Below are 23,975 nucleotides of genomic sequence, written 5' to 3'. Positions count from 1 at the left end.
AGATTTTTTTATTGTAACATTATTTAAAATTTTTATGTAATAACGACTGCAACATTATTTCAACAATCTTTGAATTCTAATTGTCTACTACCCCTGGTGTTTAAAGTATAGAATTTATTCAGGTTAAAATGCTAAGGAAGTATATTCATGAAGATAAAATCTACTGTGCTTTAAGTATTTAAAGTTTTTAAAAATTAAAGTTTAGGCATTAATGTTCAGTGATGTTGACAGCCTCTGTTAAACAGTATTTTTAAATTACAGCAAAATGGTGTTTGAATTAAAGTAGTCTCACAGTCCTCCCAGTTACAGTCAAGAAATCATCATCAGCCAATGCATGAAGTGCTTCTTCAAACATTTCTTTAGTGATAGCCTTGAAGAAAAAAATTGAAATGAACAAATATGATTTTAATTGACCTGCATAATATCAGCATTACTTTATCATCAGTTTTTTTCCTTCACTAAACTCGTTCAAGATTCAACTATAATTCAAAATGTACATATAATCTAGAAATTATATAATAGATTCAGATATCTAAAACAATTATTTTAATACTTCCTGAAACACTAATAAAAGTCTCAAAAACAATCAGTGTTGGCAATGTAGCCTTCTCCAATCTATTATCCTACAAATGTTTAAATCACATTCCATGCTGGAATTGTAATCCAACAGAGAGAACCAGACTGGAAAAAGTATTCTAAAATAACTGTTCTCCAATTTATGCAATGACAAAATGGCCTCAACCAGATCAACATTGTTCTCTAAAACATACACATTGTCTTTTGCATTTTCTGGCTGCCTATGAAAAATGCAAATAAATTCTTATAGCAGGATAAGATATAATATTTTATTTGATTAGTAGTTACGGCTTTTCAGTAGCTATGAAATAAATAATAAAAGTGAAGACAAAACATTGAAAAATAAATAGAAGTGCTTTGTTGGCTTGAGATAAAATACACAAATTCTTAAGCTTGTTTCAAACTTACTGTTTCAGATTGCGCACGAAGATCATCAAAGAGTTGTTGATATTTTAGAGCTGGTGTTTTACCCTTGGACTGAATAAGTTTCTTCAAAGCTTGAGCCAATTCTTCTTTGCGCTTACGGGCAGTGGCACTCATCCCTTTAAGAGCAAAAACAGGAGTAAATCATAGGAAGAGGATTCTACATTCTAATATCTTAAAAAAAATTCCAGATTATGGCATCAAGTATTTTTAGTTTTATCATCATGTGGAAATATTTATACAAAACATGTATTATTATAATATGAAGACCTGTTGTAAGAATAGATATGTCCACAATTCCAGTCCTTGGATCAGTGGCAGACTGTTTTAATGCCTCACGATGAAGACGTTTTGCTTCTTCTACATCTATTGTTTCCACCTTTGCAGAAAAACGCACTTTAGCGTGAGCTTCAGCCAAACGAATCAATGATTCTAGCTGCCGAGGATATGCTGAAACCATCCCTTTACCACTTCCAACTTTTCTCATATCCACATATGCCTAGTAGAGAAGATTGTAATATTGTTTGTATATATTATATATACGGATTAAACATTTTAGAGGAGACATAACTGAGAAAAAGATTACAAATATTAAAAACACCAGTTCTACTATTTAATCCAATGGCTAAATTGTTTACCCTCAGTCACTGGGGATAGGGTGACAGTATTCATATAATTTTCAATATTTATGGGATCAATGATTTATCTCCCCTTTAAATATTTATGTAAGGGATATATGTAATGTATATTACTTAATTTAGTTGAACATGCAACTGGACCTATGTAGGCAAGCAATTCCCTTAATTAGCTCATCCTTATCACATCCACTCATAAGTTTACAGCAGAAAGTGACCACCCACCCTCCCACCCATTTCCCTGCAACAAAATCCTTGGGCATTCATTTGTGCAACTAACGAGTTAATATGTTTAGGGCAGAGTTCTTCAAACAATACCTAACTTCACATATTCAACTAAGTAGCCTTAAATTAATGCATGAAATTCTATTTTAAATTTAACACTGACATGAGACTCCAATCAGTTCCAAATCATGTTTATTTGCCTATTCAATACATTCATTTCTGAGGATCTATACCTACCAACACTTAAGAGGTGCTCCTGCTGTCTGCAGCACAATGTTCTGGAGAGTGCCTCAATTTTCCCTGTGGGATCATCTATTTATACAAAGGTACTCCGTCCAAATGGATTTAATCCAGAGCAAGTTCCCCTATTCTCATGTAACCATATTTTAGGCCATGCTTTTCAAATAAAATACCCTTTTTATATACTTGTTAATTTAGAGTCCCTTGCAATTAATTAGATTTCCCACTAGAGCTTTAAATGACTATTAGACTTCAAAATCAGATGGGTAATTAAAGAGTATGCTGTGCGAAAGTTAAAAAATGTTTTAGCCTGCTTGTACCTCAATGAGAGCTTGACTTGCTTCTTCACTCAATTTGGGATTGATGTAAGTACGAGCATAAGCTATATAGTCTCTAAGTACTGCCATATCCATGTATTCCTCTTCAACCTGTTCTTCAGTTTGGTAGTATAATGAAACCAAATGATGAGCTAAACGTCTATCATATGCTTCATCACGAGGATCCAACATAAGGAAAATGAGATCAAATCTATGTGGAATAAAACAATATGAATGATTTTTCCATCATTAATAGGACTGCTTCTTGAAAAATGACAGTAACTCGTTACAAAAACATTAATTTTATTACATTCTGGAATGTGTGAAGTTCATCCAGTAAAATCTAAGTTAGAATTTTGTTTTTTATGTATGGCATATTTATTTGATTTCTGTCCTGCCTTTCACACAGAAGAGGACATACAGAGTGTCTGTGTGCCTTCCTATTTTTCCCCACATTCCGCTCGCTGTTGAGGCAGGTTGGGTTGAGACAGTCACACAATAAGCTTCTTTGAGAATGGACTATATGACCATAAGCTACAAATCTTAGGTCTTCTAGTGGCATGTATCCCTATTGCTGCCTCCTTAAATATTTAAATTTTCCTCTGCCTATGCAGTTCCAGGAAAAGCCATGGCTTCTTTTAAGGAGCACCTGCGGTTAATGAAAGTGCACCCATGCCAGATCTGAAGTGTTCTTGCCCACTTCAGATTTGAATATTGCAAGCTTCAGAACAAACTGCCTCCTTCTGGAGTATACCAAGAAAGCAATATAGAAGGGTCTGTGAAACAGCTTCCCTTCACCTGAACATTTAACACTGGAATCTTCCTCTTGTTGGGTAAGCAGTCACACAATCCCAGAAGATACAGTACTTCTGAAGAGTTACAAACAAGTGCTCTGTGAATACTCATTCCTTACACTTCAATATACTGTTTTGCCTTTAAATCCAAAGCATTGTACAGCCCTAGAAGGGAGTTGGTGAAAAACTCTGCAAAGAACAAAAGAGTAATGTTATGCAAAAATAACTACTAGCAATGATAGTGCATATATTTCAGAGCATACCTAGATAACAATGTGTGGGGAAGCTGGATATTTTCAATTGTAGTTTTCTTTGGATTCCACTGGGATTCTATTGGGTTAGCAGCTGCCAAAATGGAAGTACGAGCATTTAGCTGGCAAATAATTCCAGCCTGTTAGGAAGAAAAAAATGTGAGATTCTCTTAAAATTCTGGATCTCATTTACATGAAAGTGCAGCAATGAATTTCTTATGTTTTACTCTTTTATAAAAACTCTGTAAGTGAACCATTTCTCAACTGTTCTGTGTGAATAAGACCATAAACTATGTTAGTGGGAAATGCAAGTATTAACTCTTTCTCTGGTCAATAGACCTTTCTTAGGACATCCTCTTTTTCTTATTATTCCCATAAACTCAAGCATTTCGGTTTTCCCCCCTTTATACTATTTGAAATTTTTTTTTCTCTTGGACTGTCATGCCTGCTTATTTGTCCTATCCTATTTTGCATGAATGATTCCATTTGGGTATAGAGGTATCTGCACTCACACCTGGAGGCCAGATATAGAGGGAATAGAATTTACCAAAATTTTAAAATGCAGATTTTATTAAGCTTACCTTGGCAATAGACAGTGTTTGTTGCTCCATAACTTCATGAAGCACTGATCTTGTACTTTCATTCATTTTGTCAAACTCATCAATACAGCAAATCCCATTGTCACTGAGGACCAAAGCTCCAGTCTGTAGAACTAATTGTCTTGTTTCAGGATCCTTCATTACATATGCTGTAAGACCAACAGCACTAGAGCCTTTTCCAGATGTATACTGTCCTCTTGGAACCAGGTTATAAACATACTGAAGCAACTGTGACTTGCTGGTGCCAGGATCTCCACAAAGCAGAATATTAATCTCAGCCCGGAAATTACCTCTGCCAGTGTGACTGAAATCTTTTCTTGAACCTCCAAATAGCTGAAGAAGAATGCCCTGCAAAACAATTTCAAGGTCAAAACTCCCCCGCTCTTTAAAGATTTAATCATTTTATTAACAAAATGAATCATGTGATTTTGAAATTTCAAATTCAGATAATAATTAGTTATCTGATTAATATGTACGGAATATTTTCTTAGAACATCTAAGTGATATAATCTCATGGATATGTCTGGTCATATGCATCTTTTCCATAGAACAGGTATTACTTCTCAGAAAACCTCCTTGCACTCTGCTTAGAGACATATCTTGTTATATCATTTGTTAGCCTTTTAAAAACACATCCAAAATCAGACTAAACCTCCAAACTATAAATCTTAATTAAATTAATTGATGCATGTTTTAAAAATTTAAGGGGCAATTTAAGGTAGTATTAAAAACCTCTGACAAGATACAACAATTTCCCCTAGGCAGTGTTCTTACTTTTGAAATAGACATTAGCTATCCAAGTTAAGTATTTTATATTGTTTGGTTTCAAATTATGAAGTATCTTATTTTATATACTCCCAAAATGAATTGCCTCATTCATTTATACTGAGCCATCAGTATAACGGATTTTCACCTGTAGTAAACCACTAAACTAAAAGTTCTCTACTATCATTATAAGAAAATGCTATCTAAATTCCTTAAGTGAAGTTCACTTCCTATACTTGTGCCTAATTATCAGTGTTTCAGGTTTTAAACCCCATGCCTTACATAATATAAAGCCACTTTACTCATTGCTGGATTTTATTAATTTTTCATAATTTGACCATAATTTATTAGAATACTTGTTCCAAGCGGTGTGCAAAGTATTTCATGCATTTCATCAACATAGCATCTGGTTCAGCTGCTCAAATATAATTTTAAGTTTTCCTTACCTTTTTAATGTCTTCGTGCTCATATATGCTTGGAGCAAGAGCTGAAGAAAGTCTGTCATAAATATCTGGTTTTTGAGAAAGCACTTGAAGCATTTTTTCACGTTCTTCTGTAAACATTTTCTGTTCTGTTCCTTCTTCAAGTCCATGGAGACGTTTTGAATCAGTTTTGCAGTAATGAATAACATCAATGTGAGTCTTATAGACAGACCTTACACTGCTCATTCTTGGGATGACACGAACAGGAACTGCTCTATAGATTCCTGACCAAAAATAAAATAGTATTAGGTTTACCATATATATTATATATACAGTTTTCTTAAAATGTTAATCCAATAGCTGTCTACTTTGGCTAGATTATGGAGTTCACAACTGGATACTAGTAATGCTCCTACATAATACAATTATATGTTGGAAATATTTTTTAAGTAATATACAACAAAGAGATAGATCCACCTCAGTGGTTATGTCTTACCTTCAGTAAAAATATGTTATAATAAGCAATCAACATGGGAAATTATTTTGTTGAGCAATAAAGATAACACATACAAAATGAACTCCATCATTCTTGGATTCGTGAAATAATTATGTTGTACCCAAAACAGATAAATTGTTTTGGAACAAGTCATTGTGTTTTGGAGGATCTGCAGAACTTTTGAAGATGCCAGTTTCAGCAAAAGGAAACCAGGGAATGTTTCAGATAAAACAAAGTCCAGATATCCTGGAGGGTGTAGCCCCCTTTTCATTCCCAAAACCTTGTAGCATATCACGCCCATGCCCTGCTCTTCTCAGTGCATTTTTGTGGTCACCCATCCCAGGATTATAAAAAGTAAAATACTATCAATCTTTTTTCCTTACCAGTAATATTAACTCTGTCCCCAGGCTGAACTTTATCCACTAAATCATTGTGAGCAAAAAGGATAACAGTGTATGGTGTCTGACCAGCTGGCATATCTTCTGGAGACTCCTGTAGTTTGATCTGACAGAAAACCAGTGCAAAAATATATATTTCTATTATATTAGATAATCTCAAAATGTTCTTCTTCAAGAAAACTATCAAGAGCAAAAAGGAAGGTGTTTTCCTAGGCTGTATAGTTCTTAGAAGATACGATAAACTGAGATTGCAGCTGTCTACTGTCAATTAATTTAGCTTTGACTAGGTCAAAAGTAATTTCAAAAGACATTTAAAACAAGGATTTTTAAAGAAGGTATAATATAGCATGGTATAAGTTAACTGTTTAATTAGCATGTAGCCCAAGGAATGAACATTTGCAAGTCACTATAGACCTGGAGCTGAAGGCTAACAAGAAACATACATATAGTGATTTTTGAAAATTAAGATTGTCAGAATCTTTTATGATTGAAGATAAGAGCAACATACCATTTGTTTATCCGAGAACAGAGAGCGATTGTGAATCAAATTCATACTATGTGTGGTGTTACAATTCTTACATGCTGATGGTTCAGAAATCCTGCCACGATCAATCTCAACTCTTGTTGTGAATCCACAGACTTGACATTTGAAGAAAGCTTCTTGCATTTCCGGAATTAACTGGGATGTTCTGATCACCATGCCGCTGATTGTGATAAGCTGATCAATATCTAATTTTATTTTTTTTTAAAAAAATAGTTAATCATAATGAAAATTGTGTTACTGTAAAATGGCATCTAACATTTCTAAGCATATCTCAAATGGATATAGATACAATAAGACCACATCCAAAATATTCATTGTACAATTATACACTTATATATAAAGTAAACTATTCTATTTCAAAATAAAGCTGATATATTAGGAAATAATTTCCCAAATGACAGTGTTTCTCCCCTTGAAGCAAATACATTTGTTAAAATTAACAATAGTGACAAAATGGACTAAAATTCAGTTGGTTACAAACCTATTGACATCTAAAGACATTTATAAACAATTTCTATGGTAATACACAAATATCGAACTTGTACCAAAACTTACCTTCAGGGTTCAAACCTCTCATGTTTCTTGTCTTTAATGCATTGTATGGTCTAACCTGAATTTGATGTTCCAGTATGGAATCAGGGTAACGCTCAAAGAAAATTTCATTAGCAGCCATATCAAATGTTGGGATTACTTCCTATGCAAGTTAGATACAAATGAAAAGTACATATTGACATTTTTCAGCACTAGCACACCCTTCCCCTAAAAAGCAACTCAGTCATTCAATCCAATTGTATAGTGGATAGATTCAGAATCTACATTACTGATATATTTGTTTTAAAACACGTGTGTGTGTGTGTGTGTGTGTGTGTGTGTGTGTGTAATATCTCATGCAGTGGCTATATATTAGTGTGTGGTTTTTCTGGACACATAGGGCTTTTTCTTTTTTTAAAAATAATGTCAACCCCCCCCCAAATTGTTCTGGACTTAGGCAGCCTCTAAATTATTTAATAAATAATTATTAAGCAAAGACTCAAACCATTCAATAAAATTTTCAGATCAAAAGAAATGCTTGTTCATTAAAATAAGCAACTGTGTAATTCCTAATCACAAGAACTCTTATAATTTTTGCAACATTTTTATCCTGCACATTAATGAACATCCAAATTACTTAAAGCAATTAATCCAAACTGTCTAAAATTACCTTTGGCTAGGACTATTCCTTCATTAAAAACGAATATTACCTGGGGATAGCAAATCAGCTGTCTGTAAAGATTTTCATCAAATGATTTTAGATGGTCACAATTTAGATTCAGAAATGGTTCCCCAATTAAGTTTATCTGCAAGGTGAACAAAGATTGAAAATTAGCTGGTAAATCTTCCAACACAAGACTAAGTTAAATAACGATGCTATAATTATACCTCTTCTAGTCTCTGCATGTATAAAGGTTCATTAAGATCCAAGCCAATGTTTTCTTCTTCCTTAGCTGTTGGATCAATAAAACGCTGAAGAAATCTCTGAATATTTGAAAACAAGAGAATACAGCTTCAGTGCTTGGGCTTATACAGCAAAATCACAATAGGATAAAAAAAATCCTGATGATGGTCCTCAACTCAAACAAGTCTCCACAAGGGCTATCAATTTTATGTAATCAAAGAAAGCATAATAAATATAAATACCCCGAAGCATTCAGCAAAATGCTTTTCATGCATACTGCATGTTTAGACTCCAAGTCTGTTACCACAATTTCAGATCAAATTATGATGTGTAACTACTTACCTGGAACTTTTCTTTACATGAGGCTACATTGACATCTGTTCCCCAGATCACAAGTTTTTGTCCAACAGAGTGTTCACTTGCCATCGCATCACCTGGTGCAGGCTAAGTAAAACAGGAACTTATTAATATCAATCAAAAGGATACAGTTTTACATTTATTTATACAAGAGAATGCCACTCTCAGTTCACCCTTTTTTTAATATACATAGAGTTGACACGTGTACCTTCTGAAATGTGTGAAAAAAACCTACCGTATCAGAATGCAGATCCACCTGCCTGGTTTTACGGACAGAGCCAAGATCAGCCCGTTGTCTAATTGGAGTCCCTCGTGCACCACTCCTTGGTGTTCCTTCCACTCTAGAACTAGGTGTCCCATAGGTCAGAGGTGAACTAATATCAAAATCCATGGGAACTATTAGAGAAAAAGTTTTATAACATAGGTTATATCTTTTAAACACAAGCTTGATGATTTATGTCATTTCCTGCCAATATAAAACTTCATGTAATTACAAGGCTATTTTATTAGATTTATATCCTCCACTGTCAACAGACACTTAATAGGTATCAATAACCATATGCCAAATAACTATATAAAATTGAAACTTGCAAGATAAAAATAAACCCTAATAGAAACTTCTGTTTGTTTCAACCTATCCAGACACGACTCCTTCAGCTACAGACCAAGACCCTGTAACACACATCTGGGGTAGGAATATATAATTGACTATCACTAATGTACTCATGATACTGCACCCTGAACTGACTACAGGTAGTCCTCAACTTACAACAGTTCATTTAGTGACTGTTTGAGGTTCCAATGGCACTGAAAGAAGTGATTTATGACAGTTTTTCACATTTATGACCGTTGCAGCATCCCCATACTCAAGTGATCAAAATTCAGATGCTTGGCAACTGGTTCATATTTATGACTGTTGCAGCGTCCCGTGGTCATGTGATCCCCTTTTGTGACCTTCTGACAAGCAAAGTTAATGGGAAAGCCAGATTCACTTAACAACTGTGTTACTAACTTAACAAAATGCAGTGATTCACTTAACAAGTGTGGCAAGAAGGATTGTAAGATGGGGGAAAATTTACTTAACAAATGTCTCGCTTACCAACAGAAAATTTGGGCTAAATTATGGTCGTATGTCAAGGACTATCTGTATTTTTCCCAATACAGGTAGCCTTCAGTTTAGAACAGCAACCACAATTGCCAGCGATAAGCAACACAGCCGTAAATTGCAGTGTCACATGACCAGTTCTGGTTACCATCATTAGGCAAGGATAGTGTGGGTTGTTAAACAAGGACCTCACATCACTCCGACATCCAAATTCCTGCCAGCTTCCCCACCGACTTTGTGGGAAGCCAGCAGGGAACATTAGAAATCGTGATCCTGTGATGCCCTCGCCGTGATGTCCCGTTGCCTGGAGGCGGTTCGGGTCTGGATGGGGAGGAACAGACTTCAGCTCAACCCTGACAAGACTGAGTGGCTGTGCATTCCGGCATCCCGGGACATTCCAAATGTTCCATCTCTTTCTATGGGGGGTGAGCTCTTACCCCCCGTGGATAGGGCTCGCAACTTGGGAGTCCTTCTAGATTCACGGCTTACTTTGGAAGAGCATATAGTGGCCGTGACTAGGGGGGCTTTCGCCCAGGTTCGCCTGGTGCGCCAGTTGCGGCCCTATCTGAACCGGGATGCCCTGTGTACAGTCACTCATGCGCTCGTGACCTCTCGCCTTGACTACTGTAATGCTCTCTACATGGGGCTTCCCTTGAAGACCACTCGGAGGCTCCAACTGGTACAGAATGCGGCCGCGAGAGTTGTCTTGGGAGTTTCCCGGTACTCCCATGTTACACCTTTGCTCCGCGAGCTGCATTGGTTACCAGTTGTCTTTCGGGTGAGGTTCAAGGTGTTGGTCACGATCTTTAAGGCCCTACATGGCATGGGTCCGGGTTACCTCAGGGACCACCTGCTGCCGGCATCGACTCCCCTCCGCCCTGTGCGTTCCCACAGAGAGGGCCTCCTCAGGGTGCCGCCAGTCAGGGAATGTCGACTGGTGGCCCCCAGGGGGAGGGCCTTCTCTGTGGGGGCTCCGGCTTTATGGAATCAATTGCCGGTGGAGCTCCGGATGGCACCAGACCTTCGAACTTTCCGTCGGGGCCTGAAGACCCATCTGTTCGAATTAGCTGGTCTGGCCTGATGGGGGATTATGGGCTTTTAATTGTTTTTAATCTGTACTTCTGTTTTAATTGGGCATGGATTTAATTCTTTTTAATTTTTGTATAGTGTTTCTTATGTATGCCCTGTGAACCGCCCTGAGCCCCACCAAGGAGAAGGGCGGTATATAAATCAAATAAACTATAACTATAACTATAACAGGGAAATTGCAATAGCCAGAACTCCAAGGACCGAGTTGTAATTATCACTCATTCAGTGTGAAGGATCATTGAATGAAACAAGGAACACCTGTAGTGTTATGAATTTGATGCCTCAAATTTAAGACTGTATATCTTTTCCTATGTATTCTGTATTTGTATTAATATTCTTCATCCATTTTTACTGATGACAGAAGAACATCAATTAGAAATAAAGTTAAACAAATTACGTTAGAAAATTATTTACTACATATCTCAAATTTACTTGACAAATAACAACTTTAAAAATCCTAGTAGTTTAATGCAATCACTATCATCCGATGTTAAAGATACCTGAGTTTTGCATTTGTGGTGGACTGGAAAACAGAGCATCCTGACCATTTGGGCTTTGTATGTCAACTGGTGGAGAAGTTGGCATTGGTTGCAAATCTGTAGAGTCATCCAGGCGACTCTGCTGTGACGGAGTGGAGCGTATGGATTCAGAAGCAGCTGCAGCAAGAAATACTGTAAATAAAACTTCAAACTAGAGTTTCAAGAAAAATCTGCACAAGAAACTACTTCTAGAGCATCAGAGAGAGTGTGAAAATACTTTCCTTCCTTAATCTAACACAGACATGTCAAACACAAGGCCCGGGGGCTGGATCCGGCCCGCGAAGTGGTTTCATGTGGCCCGCGAAGCCATCCTGGAAACAGTGAGGGAACGGCCCCCACTGCCTTGGCCCTGGCCCAGAGACCCTCCTTCCACCAGAGACCCTCAGATCTGTCCCACTCCTGCCCAGGCCCCAATAGGCACCCTTGATGCGAACGATGCAGAGCTGGCCACGCCCACCCGGTAGGCCATATGCACTCTAGCCACGCCCACCCAGTAGGCCACGCCCACCCAGGCCATACCCACCCGGCCCCCTGAGGGCAACCGCAATGCTGATGCGGCCCTCAATGAAATTGAGTTTGACACCCCTGATCTAACAGCATACTCAAATGACAGGAAAGTGGTAAGGCTGCATTCTGCTTGGTACTTCTCAGTGTGGTTGAGATTTTGAATAAAAACGTTTACTCTACCTTTAAACAGTTTAGTTACTATATTTTACCAATGAGATCTCCAAAATGCTCCTGTAATAGGAAGCTACAGGAACGAAAACAATCAGAGGGTAGGACTCAATAGTTAATAGCCTATCTAATGAGCAAGCCACCCGCAGAAAAACCGAAAGCAAGACAGTTGCAGATCCTTGCTTGCAAATAAATGCACAATTCGGGATGATACAACGGCGGCCCCCTTGCGCGACAGAACTTGGACCGATCAATTAGCCGGGTTGCACTATTCAAGGCAGGGGTCTTCAAACTTGGCCCTTTTATGACTTGTGGACTTCAACTCCCAGAATTCCTCAGCCAGCAAAGCTGGCTGAGGAATTCTGGGAGTTGAAGTGCACAAGTCATAAAAGGGCCAGGTTTGAAGGACCCCTGATTCAAGGGATCGCATCCAATCGATCACTTGGACTCGGCGAAACGAAGGGCGAGCAGAGCCATCTTCTCCCTTAGCGCTCGGGGATCAGCAACTTACGGGTAGGAGCGTTGGCGTTCCCGCCAGTTGGGGTGGTTTCCCCTCTTGAGCGTTTTTTGCCTCGGCGACTCGGAGTCGATGCTGGCGAGGACATGGCTGGGCGAATCCTAAAGGAAAGAGGAAGGGAAACTACAGGTAACGGGGAGCGCCGCACTACAGAGAATGCCAATAATCAAGTGCGGTTCATCGACCTCCTCTGTTAACTGCGCCCAAAGCCCACCGCGAGGACTTTCAGCAAACCAACCCGCTCCTCCGCGAACGTCTGGAACTTTTGGTTCGTTTTGCCCAAATAGGCTTAGCAGGGAGGGGGGGAAAAAAACAAAACGAAACCGCGCCAAATGGGATCACCTGACCGCGCGTTTTCGCGGGCTTTCTCGCCAATTGCAAAGCGGGAGAAACCACCGTCTGCTAGGCAAGGGGGGAGCTAATACCCGCTTGCCTCTTGCACGTTTAATATTTGAAGTGGTGTTTCTGAGTGGGATGGCTAGAACGACGAAAAGCCGTTTGTCGGCTTGGTGGAAGGGGCTGCTGACCAAACCATACGGCCCCGTATGCTTCCAAGTACTTTTTTTCCACGTTGAGTTCCCCCTGTGTTCAACTAGTACAGGGGTAGGCAACCTCGGCTCTTTTATGACTCATGGACTTCAACTCCCAGAATTCCTGAGCCAGCATAGCTGGCTCAGGAATTCTGGGAGTTGAAGTCCATGAGTCATAAAAGAGCCGAGGTTGCCTATCCCTGAACTAGTACCTCGATGTCTCAAAGAGCCTCTTTACTATTCAGATAAGGAATATCCAATTAATGTAAAGGGGGTGTTTATCTAACGTTGTATCCTATTTCAACATCTCGACAGGACCAAGCGAATAATATCCTGTCATCTTAGACAAGATTCTCCCCCCAATTCCAGGCGGCAATGGTTTAATCTAATTTAATATGCAGGCAGCTTCCTCTTGCTAAAGCCAATCCCGTGATGTTTTCTTGCGCCTGATAAGAGTTGGTTTATTCCTTGGATATTTCGCTTTTGATCCTCCTCCTCCTCCGTCCGGCTGTGGGCTTGGTTTCGTCCACTCCTCTCCACTTCCCTCTTGAGCCCGAGCTTGTTCCTGCTGCTGGTACGGCGGGCGGCATGGCGCCCTCCGGTGCAGCGCCTGGCGGTGGGTTGCAGGGCTTCCTTTTCCAGCTGCACGACACCCTTCGGAGCTCAGACCCCGGCAGTGCAGCGCTCCACGGATGCGGCTTAATCCGTTCTTTAGCGGAGGCGTGTCTCGTTAGCAGTGGAGACGACATCCTGGGTGTGTAAACAATTGATCAAGGCGTAACCTGACGTCTCGGCAATGCATTCCTTTAAAAAAGCAAACAAACTTCGGTGGTGAGGCAGTGGAATTGGGGCTTTGGGATGTAAACGCAAGCGACGCGTTTCTCTAACTCTCGAGCATGCGGAGAGCAAAGAGCTCGATGCGTTGCTTATTCAGCGAGCCTTACTTCGTAATGTTGCAGCTGTGTGATCTATTCTGGAAGCAGAATGTTTACTTCCAGACTCAGTTGTAGTTAATTAGGTGAAACAGACGGGAAAACAAAATTGCAGACAGAAGTATAGATGCTAGCGCCTGCATTCGCAAATGCTGTGCACTAAACAGGGAACAATTGGTTGGTTACAACCTTCCGAGTAATGAGTTGTGCAGGAGAACTTAAATCGTCCTATTACCGTGTAGATACTACATCACTTTTTGGGAGTATTATTTATGAAATTGAGGTTTATTTACATTATGTTAAACTGCTTTACAGGGTTAAGTTCTCAACAAAGTGATATATAAAGCTATAGTAATCTTGGTATCTTTCGATAAAGCTGCTGGAACAATTTGATTTCTGAAGCAGCAATAGTAGGGAGCTGCAGTGTAACCTAACAGTTAAAAAAGTGTTCTGTCTCAGCAACTCTAAGACCTGTGGACTTCAATTCCCAGAATTCCTTAGCTAGAATGCTATCTGGGGAATTCTGGAATTCGAACTCTTTAAAGTTGCTGACTTCTCTTGCTGTTTCTCAGTCTAATGTGAGAATGAAATGAGTGGCTAGTCACATTTCAGTGGTAGCAGATTCTCCACTATTTAATTTAACATGATGAATAAACCCAAGCAAGATTTGAAATTGTCTTAACTTCTAGACTGCCTTTAGATTTTCCCCTGCATCTGTGATGTTGAAAAAAAGCCAAATGCATAATCCTTGTTCCAATATGTCATGTATTTCCTGGACATGCCATTCTTTGTTACATTCATAGGGATAGTGTTACATTCTGAAACCCTTTATTTGGAAATACAGGTAGTCCTTGACTTACGACCACAATTGGGACCAGAATTTCCATTGCTAAGCAAGACAGTCATTAAATAAGTTGTGCCTGATTTTACAAGCTTTTTTGCCATGGCTCAGCAAATCACCCACTGACTTTGCTTATTGGAAGCTGATTGGGAAAGTAATGCTGAAAGAAAAATCTTCATCAGGGTCCAGTCCAAGCCGGGAATAAACAAAATGGAGACTGCTTTAGAAAGAAGGTTGTAGTTTATTGAAGAGCAGAGCCAGACAGAAGTGTGACTCTGGGAAAGCTGACCACATGTAGCAGGGAGTGGTGGTTCTTTATACCTTCTTGGGCTTTTGAGGTTGTTTCCTGTTCCTGTGGCATGAACTATGACCTGAGGTTCAGTGTGCCTTTCTGGTATTCTAATGGTGGGTTAATCCTATTATGTCCCAAAGGTCATATCCTGCTTCCCTGGGGCTGTGGCTGATGACTATGGCCTGTGTTGGAGTTTTTTGGGTGAGGGGTTGTTGATTCTAGGGATCTTTTTCTAATCCCATAAACTCCAAGCTTCCTGGCTTCAGCCTTTCTGAAAGGATTATCATATCTGCATTTCTACAGACCTGGTTTCTGCCGAGTTTCTGGTGGGGGGGGAGAAGTTTCCTGCCTTTTTTAAGATCTCCATTATTCGTTTGGAGAAATATATTCTGCCTTTTTAATATTCCCCAAAACATTCCTTTTTCTGGGGGGGGGTGACTTCCCACAGTAACAAAGAGTAATGATATAACCCAGGGACACTGCAACCATCATAAATATACATGGGGGTTGCCAAGCACCCAATTTTTATCATGTGACCATAGTAGGGATGCTGCAACGATTGTAAGTGTGAAGACCAATCATGTCACTTTTTTCAGTGCCACTGTAACTTTGAATGATTGCTAAACCAATAATTGTAAGTCACGGATTACCTGTCAAGTATTTGCTTAATTTTAAAAAATATTAATTTGCATTTATTCTTCCCTCAGCCTTGCAGATTTCACTGGTGTTTTGTAAAGAAAATGGACTACTATCTTTTATTCATAAGTCGCTGAGTGTTCAAGATGTAAGTTAAAAATCTAGGGATGAAACTATTTTTTAAATAGTCTTGCCTTGTTGAGTTATATTTCTAGACTAATTAGGTACATTTTATGTTGGAAGTTATTTGAATTGCTTTTTCAAAGGCTGTGTGTAGCAGTTAAGTAAGTGATCTGAGAGTGCAGTGTTTTATATGTTCATTTCAGAAGGCTGATATTAAGCCTTATTTTGTCTGAATATATTCTTAATGAAGATGATTTTATTTTAGTTTAGAGAATGCAGAGAAGAAGCATTAAAATTTATTCTTGCCTTTGTGGAAAAGATTGGCCTCAAAGTTCAGCCTTATGCACAAGATGTAAAGGTAAGTCAAAGAAAATTATTTTACGTTTTTTTATGTCAAACTAGATAAATTTGCTGAGCAAAGTAAAATTAATATTAAAATACTAATGGTAATTTTAAAAGCTAATTGCTTTCATGAAATTCTTAAATTATTTGTTCAATTGAAATTCTCAAACGAGATAATACTTACCTGTACTTCATGAGAAATATTTAAAATATCTCAAATGAAAAACATTACATCTTCAAAACAGATTAGGTATGAAAATTGTATTTTGGATGGAGGTTGGAAAAATAGAAAACATGATTTGTACTTCATCTTAATTTCATAATTTTATCTTCGGAATGTGCCCTTTTAATATAAAAATCTGTAACATGCTAGTTCTTCTGGGTCTGAACAATCAACTGTAATTGTAACCTGTCTCAAACTAGAAACTGTACTATTGTGCTATTGTTGATATTGTTCTAATCTTATTTTAATGTTAATAGTATTTATCATAATTAGAATATAATATTCGAATATTGTTAATGCTTCCAGATAGAATAATAGATTTCTATCAATTTCATATTCTCTCTTTACCACTGGGATGTTCTGAATGGATGTCTTTTTATGAACACACTTCATTGTTGAAAAGAGAAGATTTAATTTAGCCCAAAATGTACAGAAAAGACATTGCTACAACCTGGCTTTTGATTAATGCAACTGAGGGATGTGAAATATTCCAGTATCCAAAATTATTATGTGGGTAAACAAATTTGCATTGTTATCTTTAGGTGTTTTAATATTTTTGAATAAAGTAAAATAATGAACAATTACATCAACAATTCCATATTTAAGTTGGAGGATTTTGGTTATATCATTATATAATATCTTTTTTGTCTTTTAAAAAATTAGCGGATATGTGTTACTGTTTATACAAAAGAAAGATCAGCAAAATGTGGAATTCCAGCTCTCGAGCTACTGATAAAGGTAAAATTATGGCATGTTTTTATATTTTGCTGTACTTTAAAAAATTATTTACCATTCTAATCCTTGGCATGTTGATTGTTGAATATCTTTGTAGCTGCTTCAGAACTTACAATCATCATATGTAATGGAAGATATGAAAGTTGGAGAAATCTTTAACAAATTTTATGGAGAACTTGCTATAAAAAGCAAAGTGCCTGATACAGGTAATATTTAACTTGTTTGTAAGTAACTAAGATTAGCAAGTATCATAAATTAGCTAGTGTCTCAAATAATAAATCAGTTGAGATATATCCTGACAAAAAGTAGTAAGCCTCTAATAAGTTGTAAGTAGTATTGAAAGCAAGGAATGATGGTGACCCTATGTGACATTGATTTGTACAAATTTATTCCTACTTAATTGTTTTTAAAATTCATGTACAGCTTAACATTTTTTTTAAAAAAATGTGCCAGACATCAAGATTTGTTCCCCAGGTGTTGCAAAAGAGACCAGTCTGAGGAACATGGCATGATAATTTGTAACTTTTTCTTCCCAGGAAAAAAATGTAGTTGGAAAAAGAAGAGTATTCTGTTGGTTTCTGGCTTAATATCTTTTCACATGCTCTATTTCTTCCCTGAATCATTAAAAAATTATTGCTGAAAGCCTGAGCAATAGGTGTACCACCTTGTGGTAGACTCTTTCCTTTTAGCAAGTTTATTTGTGATTTGCCTGGCAAGCAAGATCAATTCAGAAAGCTGAAGGGTGAGGTGGGATTTGGAGAGGGCTCAAATATAGTTATTTGCTGAAATTACATGTTTCAAAACTAAGCAGCTACTTGAACTTCTCTTGGAAGTAATCATTGCAGATGTGCAGGAGTGCATTTCTAGGTGTTTTTTTATGGTATAACTAATTGAGTAGCAACATATATACAGTGAGATTAGTACCCATCAGGACAATGTATGTGAATGCTGGTAAGAACTTGGAAATCTGTATGTTGCTCTGAATTAAATCCTACATTTGATGATAGTGGAAAAATAATTGGGGTAGTTGACATCAAATAAAATATAATCAAGTGATTAAAGTGCTATGTTTTTTTTAAAGTGTTGGAAAGGCTTTATGAGCTCTTAGGAGTCTTGGGAGAAGTTCAACCTAGTGAAATGATTGACAATTCTGAAAAACTATTCCGTGCTTATCTGGGAGAATTAAAAATACAGGTAAAGAGTTTTGCATTTGGTATGGAAGATTGAGCTTGATTTCTTAGTGTTGACAATGGTGACTCTTAATACCTCATATATTACTGTTTTATTATGATACAAGTTTTAATGGGCTATTCCAGTTCATTGTATAAAATTGAATATATATTTTTCCATGTATGCTTTTGATGTATATGTACTGCATGTTTCCAGGCTGTATATGTATATGTCTGCAGGTTTCCAGGCTGATCCAATTACTCAGTATTAATGAAGCTTATTTAATAAGGTCATCACAGTGTTTTAATTTTGGACGTGCATTTTCTTCTATAAATTGCACTATGAGAATAATTGGCAGAAGTGAGACATAGTTAATGCAAATTGAATTAGTGAGATATTTGCTATGTTTTTGTAAACACATCTAGCATTTTTAAAAAATTTAATGAGATTCAGAAATCTGTATATTACATTGAATTTAATTTTTCAATATAATGATGGGCAAAAATAATTTGCATAGCTGGTATTAAATTATGAATAGGTGAAAAGGATGTTAAATATTTTTGTAAATGTGTTAGAAATTATATGTAAGCTCCTGGGAATCAGGTGAAGTTTATCCTTTACTTACAACATATAACCTTTATGTATATTTTCTACTGCTTATATAGTATTGTTCTTACACATGTAATTAAAACTTGCATGTGCTCTAAACTTTTTAGAACTGTGAAATAAAAGAACTGATCTATTTATATAGTATATCAGAGTGATGAATACATCTCTTATTGCTGTAGAAAGTAGCTTGCTTCTAACAAGCGCAGATTTTACAAACCTGTCTTTTAAGTATCGGTTATTCATTTATAATAGATCTCTGATTATTTAATATATATAAATGGTGCCAATTTGCCAGAATATATAAATGACTTCTTTAAAGGCATTTGGTAAGAACTTGGTTAGTGCTATCACAACCCTGTATGATTTACTGGTTATTTAGGTGTCAACATTTTCTGGATTATTCATCCTACATTAAACTGGTACCCAGTTATACATCAGAAGTACCACATTTATTCCATAATCTTAAAATAGATGCATTGCTAAAATGTTGACTTTTATTACTATTGTTAGTTCAGACCTTCTCTGATCTTATTTTAATATATTTTCTCATTTTCAGATGACCTCTGCAACAAGACAACCAAAGCTGCCTATTGTAGCAGGGTGTCTGAAAGGACTGACTGCACTTATGTATAATTTTACCAAATCCATGGATGAAGGTATAATCTTTATTTTACTAAAATAAATCATTAACAAAAAAGTGTACAATTTTCTTCCTGTATAAAATTGCCTTTCACCAAAAAGGCTAAATCTTTTAAGGGTGGGGACAATTTCAAGGCTGGAAAGTTCATCCTATTTAAATCTCATTTCACTGTTTGGAATAATTTGTTTCAAGATCAGACTTCTTTCAATAAAATGGAAATGACCAAATTTGTCAAAATCTCAATGTTGAACAATTTGCACACACATTTAAAATGAAAAGTCTTATTGAAAGCTTGTAAATTATGGAAACTTTCTATGAATTACTTTCTTGCTTTGTTTTAATACTAAAACTGATTTATCAATTTGAGAAGAATTGTTATAAAACAAACTTATGGATACTTTCCTAGATTAATTCATGTATAAAAGAAGCCTACAAATATTTAGAATCATAAAAGGTGATTTTTTAACTTTTTTGATCTTGGCAATTTGTTTTATTGGAATAGCCTTAATTCACTTTATTTAACCTGTTGTAATGTAGGTGTATACTTTGCTTTTCTCCTTTTTCTAAAATATTTTTAAAAATATCTGCATTTTAGTGCCCTTTCCAAATAATTTGTTCTCTTAGAATCTTAAAGCAGATTAGCAGACATTTCATAATGTTTGGCTTTGTTCTCTGAAGGTTTTGTAAAATTGGGAAATGTGAGAGTAGAGTAGAACAAACTGGTATAAATTAAAACTTCTAGTTGTTCTCTACAGTTCATTCTGATAATTTTCTAGGCTTTATGGTGCATCTGTATGGAGATTTTCAGTGGTTCCCTGCAATAGCAAAAGTAGAATGGACCAAGCTGGGAATGCCTTGGATTGGAGTGGGTCCTTGACTAATGATTGGTGGAATTTGATTATCAATGGGAATGGGGAATGCCAGGATTTGTGATGCAGTTACACACTGTTGCACTTCCTGACCTGTCACTTAGCAATGGAAATTCTGATCCCAATTACTGTTTTGTTAACCAGGGCCTATTTCTATGGTAAATACACATGATGGATTACTTTGGTTTAGTTTGTTAGGAAGTCCTTGTCGAATCAAAGCAATATGGTGGAATAAAGTATTGTTGATATCTGACTTTTATGTCTTGTGAAGAAAGATTTAAATTCACACAACTCTGTCATTACTGTATTTGTATGGTTTGTCTCTTTTCTACAGATCCCCGAACTTCAAAAGAGATCTTTGATTTTACAGTAAAGGCCATAAGTCCACAGGTATATATAGTGTCTCTTTTATATCTTCTTCTTAAAAGAAGATTCTGACATGCTAAGCAGATTTGGCAAACTATTCTTATTTTGAACCTTTTGAAATTGCAGATCGATTTAAAAAGATATGCAGTGCCTCTTGGTAAGAATTTCTTATTTTCTTATGAGATAGTTCTTTGGTGACAAAGTAGTTTCTGTAATAACATATTGAGTTTATATTCTTTAGCTAGTTTTAATTTCAGCTTCATTATTATCCGGTATAATAGCAGTTTAGCTTAGGCTGACATGTGCCTTCCATTTAGAAAAGACATAGACATGTCATATGGATTTTTTTTGCAAGGAAATATTTAAAAATAAAATAACAATTGAACAATTTGATCAAAGTTAATACTATGAACAAATAATCATTCAAAACTGTTAAAATCTGTTGTGAAAATATTTTGGGTATAATTGAAACAAAACGTCAATGTAAATTAAAATGTTTACTTTACAGCTGGTCTACATTTATTCAGTAAGCATGCTGTTCAGTTCAGCACTTATCTTTTAGACAATTATGTCTCATTGTTTCAAACAATGTCCAAATGGAGTGGCCATCAAAATGCAGAAGTCAAGAAAGCTGGTCATTCTGCATTGGATTCATTTCTTAAACAGGTACAATACAGTGTTCATTGGCAGAATTCCTAGAATGAAAATACTATAGTGAAATTGTCTACATGTAAGTTTGCCTCTTGTTTTAACTAGTAAGAAATGAGTTATGCATACTAGCTCTAGCCCGGCATATATTTTTAAGAAGAATGGAATGGCTTTAGCCCAAAGAATTCAAAAATTTTCAAAATCTACCTGTGGTAACCATATTTTATCTCTTTTCTTCCCTTTTATATTCGTCAATATTAGACTGGGTTCAGAGTTGTGAGGGTCTCAGACTTCCATGAAGGCATGGAAAGGTCATCCAGAGTTTATTCACTCTTTTAAAGGCAGATTTTCCTTTCATGTCTTAGACCACGGGTGTCAAACTCACTGTGTCACATGACATGTCGCGACATATCGTGACTTTTTGCATTGCCGGAGCATGATTTCATGGCCTGTAGGATTGTAGGCTTCTTAATAGTTTTATTATGTTAATTTTAGTGTCAATAGATATTGCTTCTTGTTCCTTCAAATGTGTTAGCATTTTATTACATAATTTTGGGGGGGAAATAGTGTTAATGATAGATAAATGTAAGATTGGGAAATATTTAACATTTGAATATTTAAATGATAAAATTGCTAATTTTATATATAATTTTAAGATTTCATCAATGGTTGCAAAAGATGTTGAAATGCATAAGAGCAAGTTACAATTCTTTATGGAACAATTTTATGCTACCATCAAAAATATGGATGCCAGCAACAAAGAACTGTCCATTGCTATTCGTGGTTATGGACTATTTGCAGCGGTACGTAGTTTTCTTCATGATATAAAGTTATTTTGAAGGAATGCAATGCTACAAATGGGAATAAGGTTTTATTTTATATATCTGGCAGATCATTTTCTGTAGAAATTCTGTAGATAGTAAACCAATACATACGAAGAAAAATATTTTAAAAAAGATTAAAAGTGCAAAGAGAAAAAAGAAAAAAGGGAGGGAGAGAAGGCAAAAAGGGAAAAATATATTAAAAAGAAGAATAAAAGAAAAAACCTAAAAAGAAATGACTTCCATCTTCAGAAAGACAAGTACAATCATTTTCAATAATTTAACATCTTTAATATTTCAACCAAAGATTTCTTAATCTCATATAGAAATCTTGTTAATTGCTATGCTATACTACAAGTAAAATTCTGCTAGGAACAATTAGGGGATTTTTAACTAAGAATTTCCCCTTCTTTAAATTTGGTTTCCCTTGTATACTAAGATTACTGTATAAATTTTGAACATGTTCTTTGATAGAGCTATTCAACTAGAAATTGATAGTCATGAAGGCCTTTTATAAATACTTCATTTTGTGTTGAAGACACGGGTGCCTTCTGTTCCAAACTACAGATAATCCCCGAGTTATGAGCACTCAATGCTGGTTCAAAGTTACATGATGAGTGCCCCCTAGTGCTTACGAGCAAGTCCCAAAGTTACGAATATTGCGGCACCATGGCAGTCATTTGCCCTTACAAGCAACCGCAGTGGCTCTGCAACATTCACCCTGGTTATTCCCTCCCTCCCCCTGGGTCTCACAAGGCACCAGGCCTTCAATACTCACCCTGCGAAGATTGAGATCCTCCGCTTTCTTGGCTGCTCCAGGCCTTTGGTGCATTTGCAGAGAATGGAGGCCTAAAGTAATGCAAGATCACGCCACACAGTGATCTCATGTGATCTTACGGTACTTTAGGCCTCAGTTCTCTGCAACAGAGAATGGAACTGAAGCTGGGAATGGTTCCATGTGCCTCCAGAGGCTGGATCGGGGTTCCAGAGGCTGTTTTCCAGGCCCGGATCGGGTCATGGCGTTGCATGGAAGCATCCCCTGGACTCAAATCCAGGTGGCAGTGGCCTGGGAAAGGCCTCTGGAGTCCAGATCGGGCCACGGAAGCATTCCCCAGCTTTAGATTCAGGTGGCAGCAGGAACCGCAGCAGAGAAAAGACAGATCTTTTCCATGTGAGTCCGGCACAGCAAGAAGGGAGGGGGAAGCATGCGATATCTTAGTGGGTCGGGGAGACCTTGGGGGCCTGTTCCATCACTAGGCCCTCCATGGCCTTCCCCATCCTGAGATACCTCATGTTCGCTTAACGAGCCATGTGCGTTTTAACAAGCAAGGGAGTAATCTCATTTGAGGTACGAGATTCACTCTACAAGTTTTCGAGTTACGAGTGGAACATGCAGGCTCAATTACACTCGTAACTCGAGGACTACCTGTATAGTTTTTTTAACTGGCTTTAGGAGACTTATTGAGAAAGAACTTTTCAAATAGTTCAGGATGCTGTTGATTCTTGTAGTCTTATGCAGTTAGGAATTCATTCCACTCATGCAGCTAGATGTTGAAATTCAAACCAATATAATATAAATTCAAGATTATATTAAAGGTTTTGATTATGCAGAAAGTTGACAGAAAAAATATATTCTTTAGATATAATATTATATCCCATTTAAGTTCTTTTGTGTTAATCTTCAAATTTGCGCATTATCAGATAAATCAGTGCAATAGCACGGTTGTCGTATTAATCTGGCTTCCCCATTGACTTTGCTTGTCAGAAAGTTATAGAAAGTGATTCCATGACCCTGG

General features: G+C 37.0%; 2 protein-coding genes across 2 annotated transcripts in view; one reads left to right on the top strand and one right to left on the bottom strand.

Annotated features, from left to right (window-relative positions):
- On the bottom strand, positions 1-12,672 carry MCM4 (minichromosome maintenance complex component 4). Its single transcript, XM_081325338.1, has 16 exons — positions 12,397-12,672; positions 11,172-11,327; positions 8,713-8,873; positions 8,463-8,564; positions 8,105-8,200; positions 7,927-8,022; positions 7,241-7,379; positions 6,650-6,870; positions 6,127-6,247; positions 5,272-5,531; positions 4,043-4,408; positions 3,474-3,601; positions 2,420-2,627; positions 1,270-1,498; positions 985-1,118; positions 1-370 (listed from the first exon to the last, which is right to left on the bottom strand). The coding sequence occupies exons 1-16, from the start codon at positions 12,488-12,490 to the stop codon at positions 278-280; spliced, it is 2,604 nt and encodes an 867-aa protein (XP_081181464.1). The 5' UTR covers positions 12,491-12,672; the 3' UTR covers positions 1-277.
- A 780-nt stretch (positions 12,673-13,452) lies between these two features.
- PRKDC (protein kinase, DNA-activated, catalytic subunit) overlaps positions 13,453-23,975 on the top strand; it is a 94,841-nt gene continuing 84,318 nt past the window's right edge. The window contains exons 1-11 of the mRNA XM_081326028.1: positions 13,453-13,686; positions 15,705-15,781; positions 16,022-16,114; positions 16,985-17,059; positions 17,154-17,262; positions 18,138-18,250; positions 19,392-19,491; positions 20,679-20,734; positions 20,837-20,867; positions 21,219-21,376; positions 22,015-22,161. Of these exons, the coding sequence (XP_081182154.1) occupies positions 13,521-13,686; positions 15,705-15,781; positions 16,022-16,114; positions 16,985-17,059; positions 17,154-17,262; positions 18,138-18,250; positions 19,392-19,491; positions 20,679-20,734; positions 20,837-20,867; positions 21,219-21,376; positions 22,015-22,161 (1,125 nt within the window). The 5' untranslated portion in view covers positions 13,453-13,520. The remainder of the gene's footprint in view (positions 13,687-15,704; positions 15,782-16,021; positions 16,115-16,984; positions 17,060-17,153; positions 17,263-18,137; positions 18,251-19,391; positions 19,492-20,678; positions 20,735-20,836; positions 20,868-21,218; positions 21,377-22,014; positions 22,162-23,975) is intronic.

This window comes from Vipera berus (genome assembly GCF_964194415.1).
Source record: "Vipera berus genome assembly, chromosome: 3".
Taxonomy (NCBI): domain Eukaryota; kingdom Metazoa; phylum Chordata; class Lepidosauria; order Squamata; family Viperidae; genus Vipera; species Vipera berus.
This window is presented reverse-complemented; position numbering and strand designations above follow the sequence as displayed.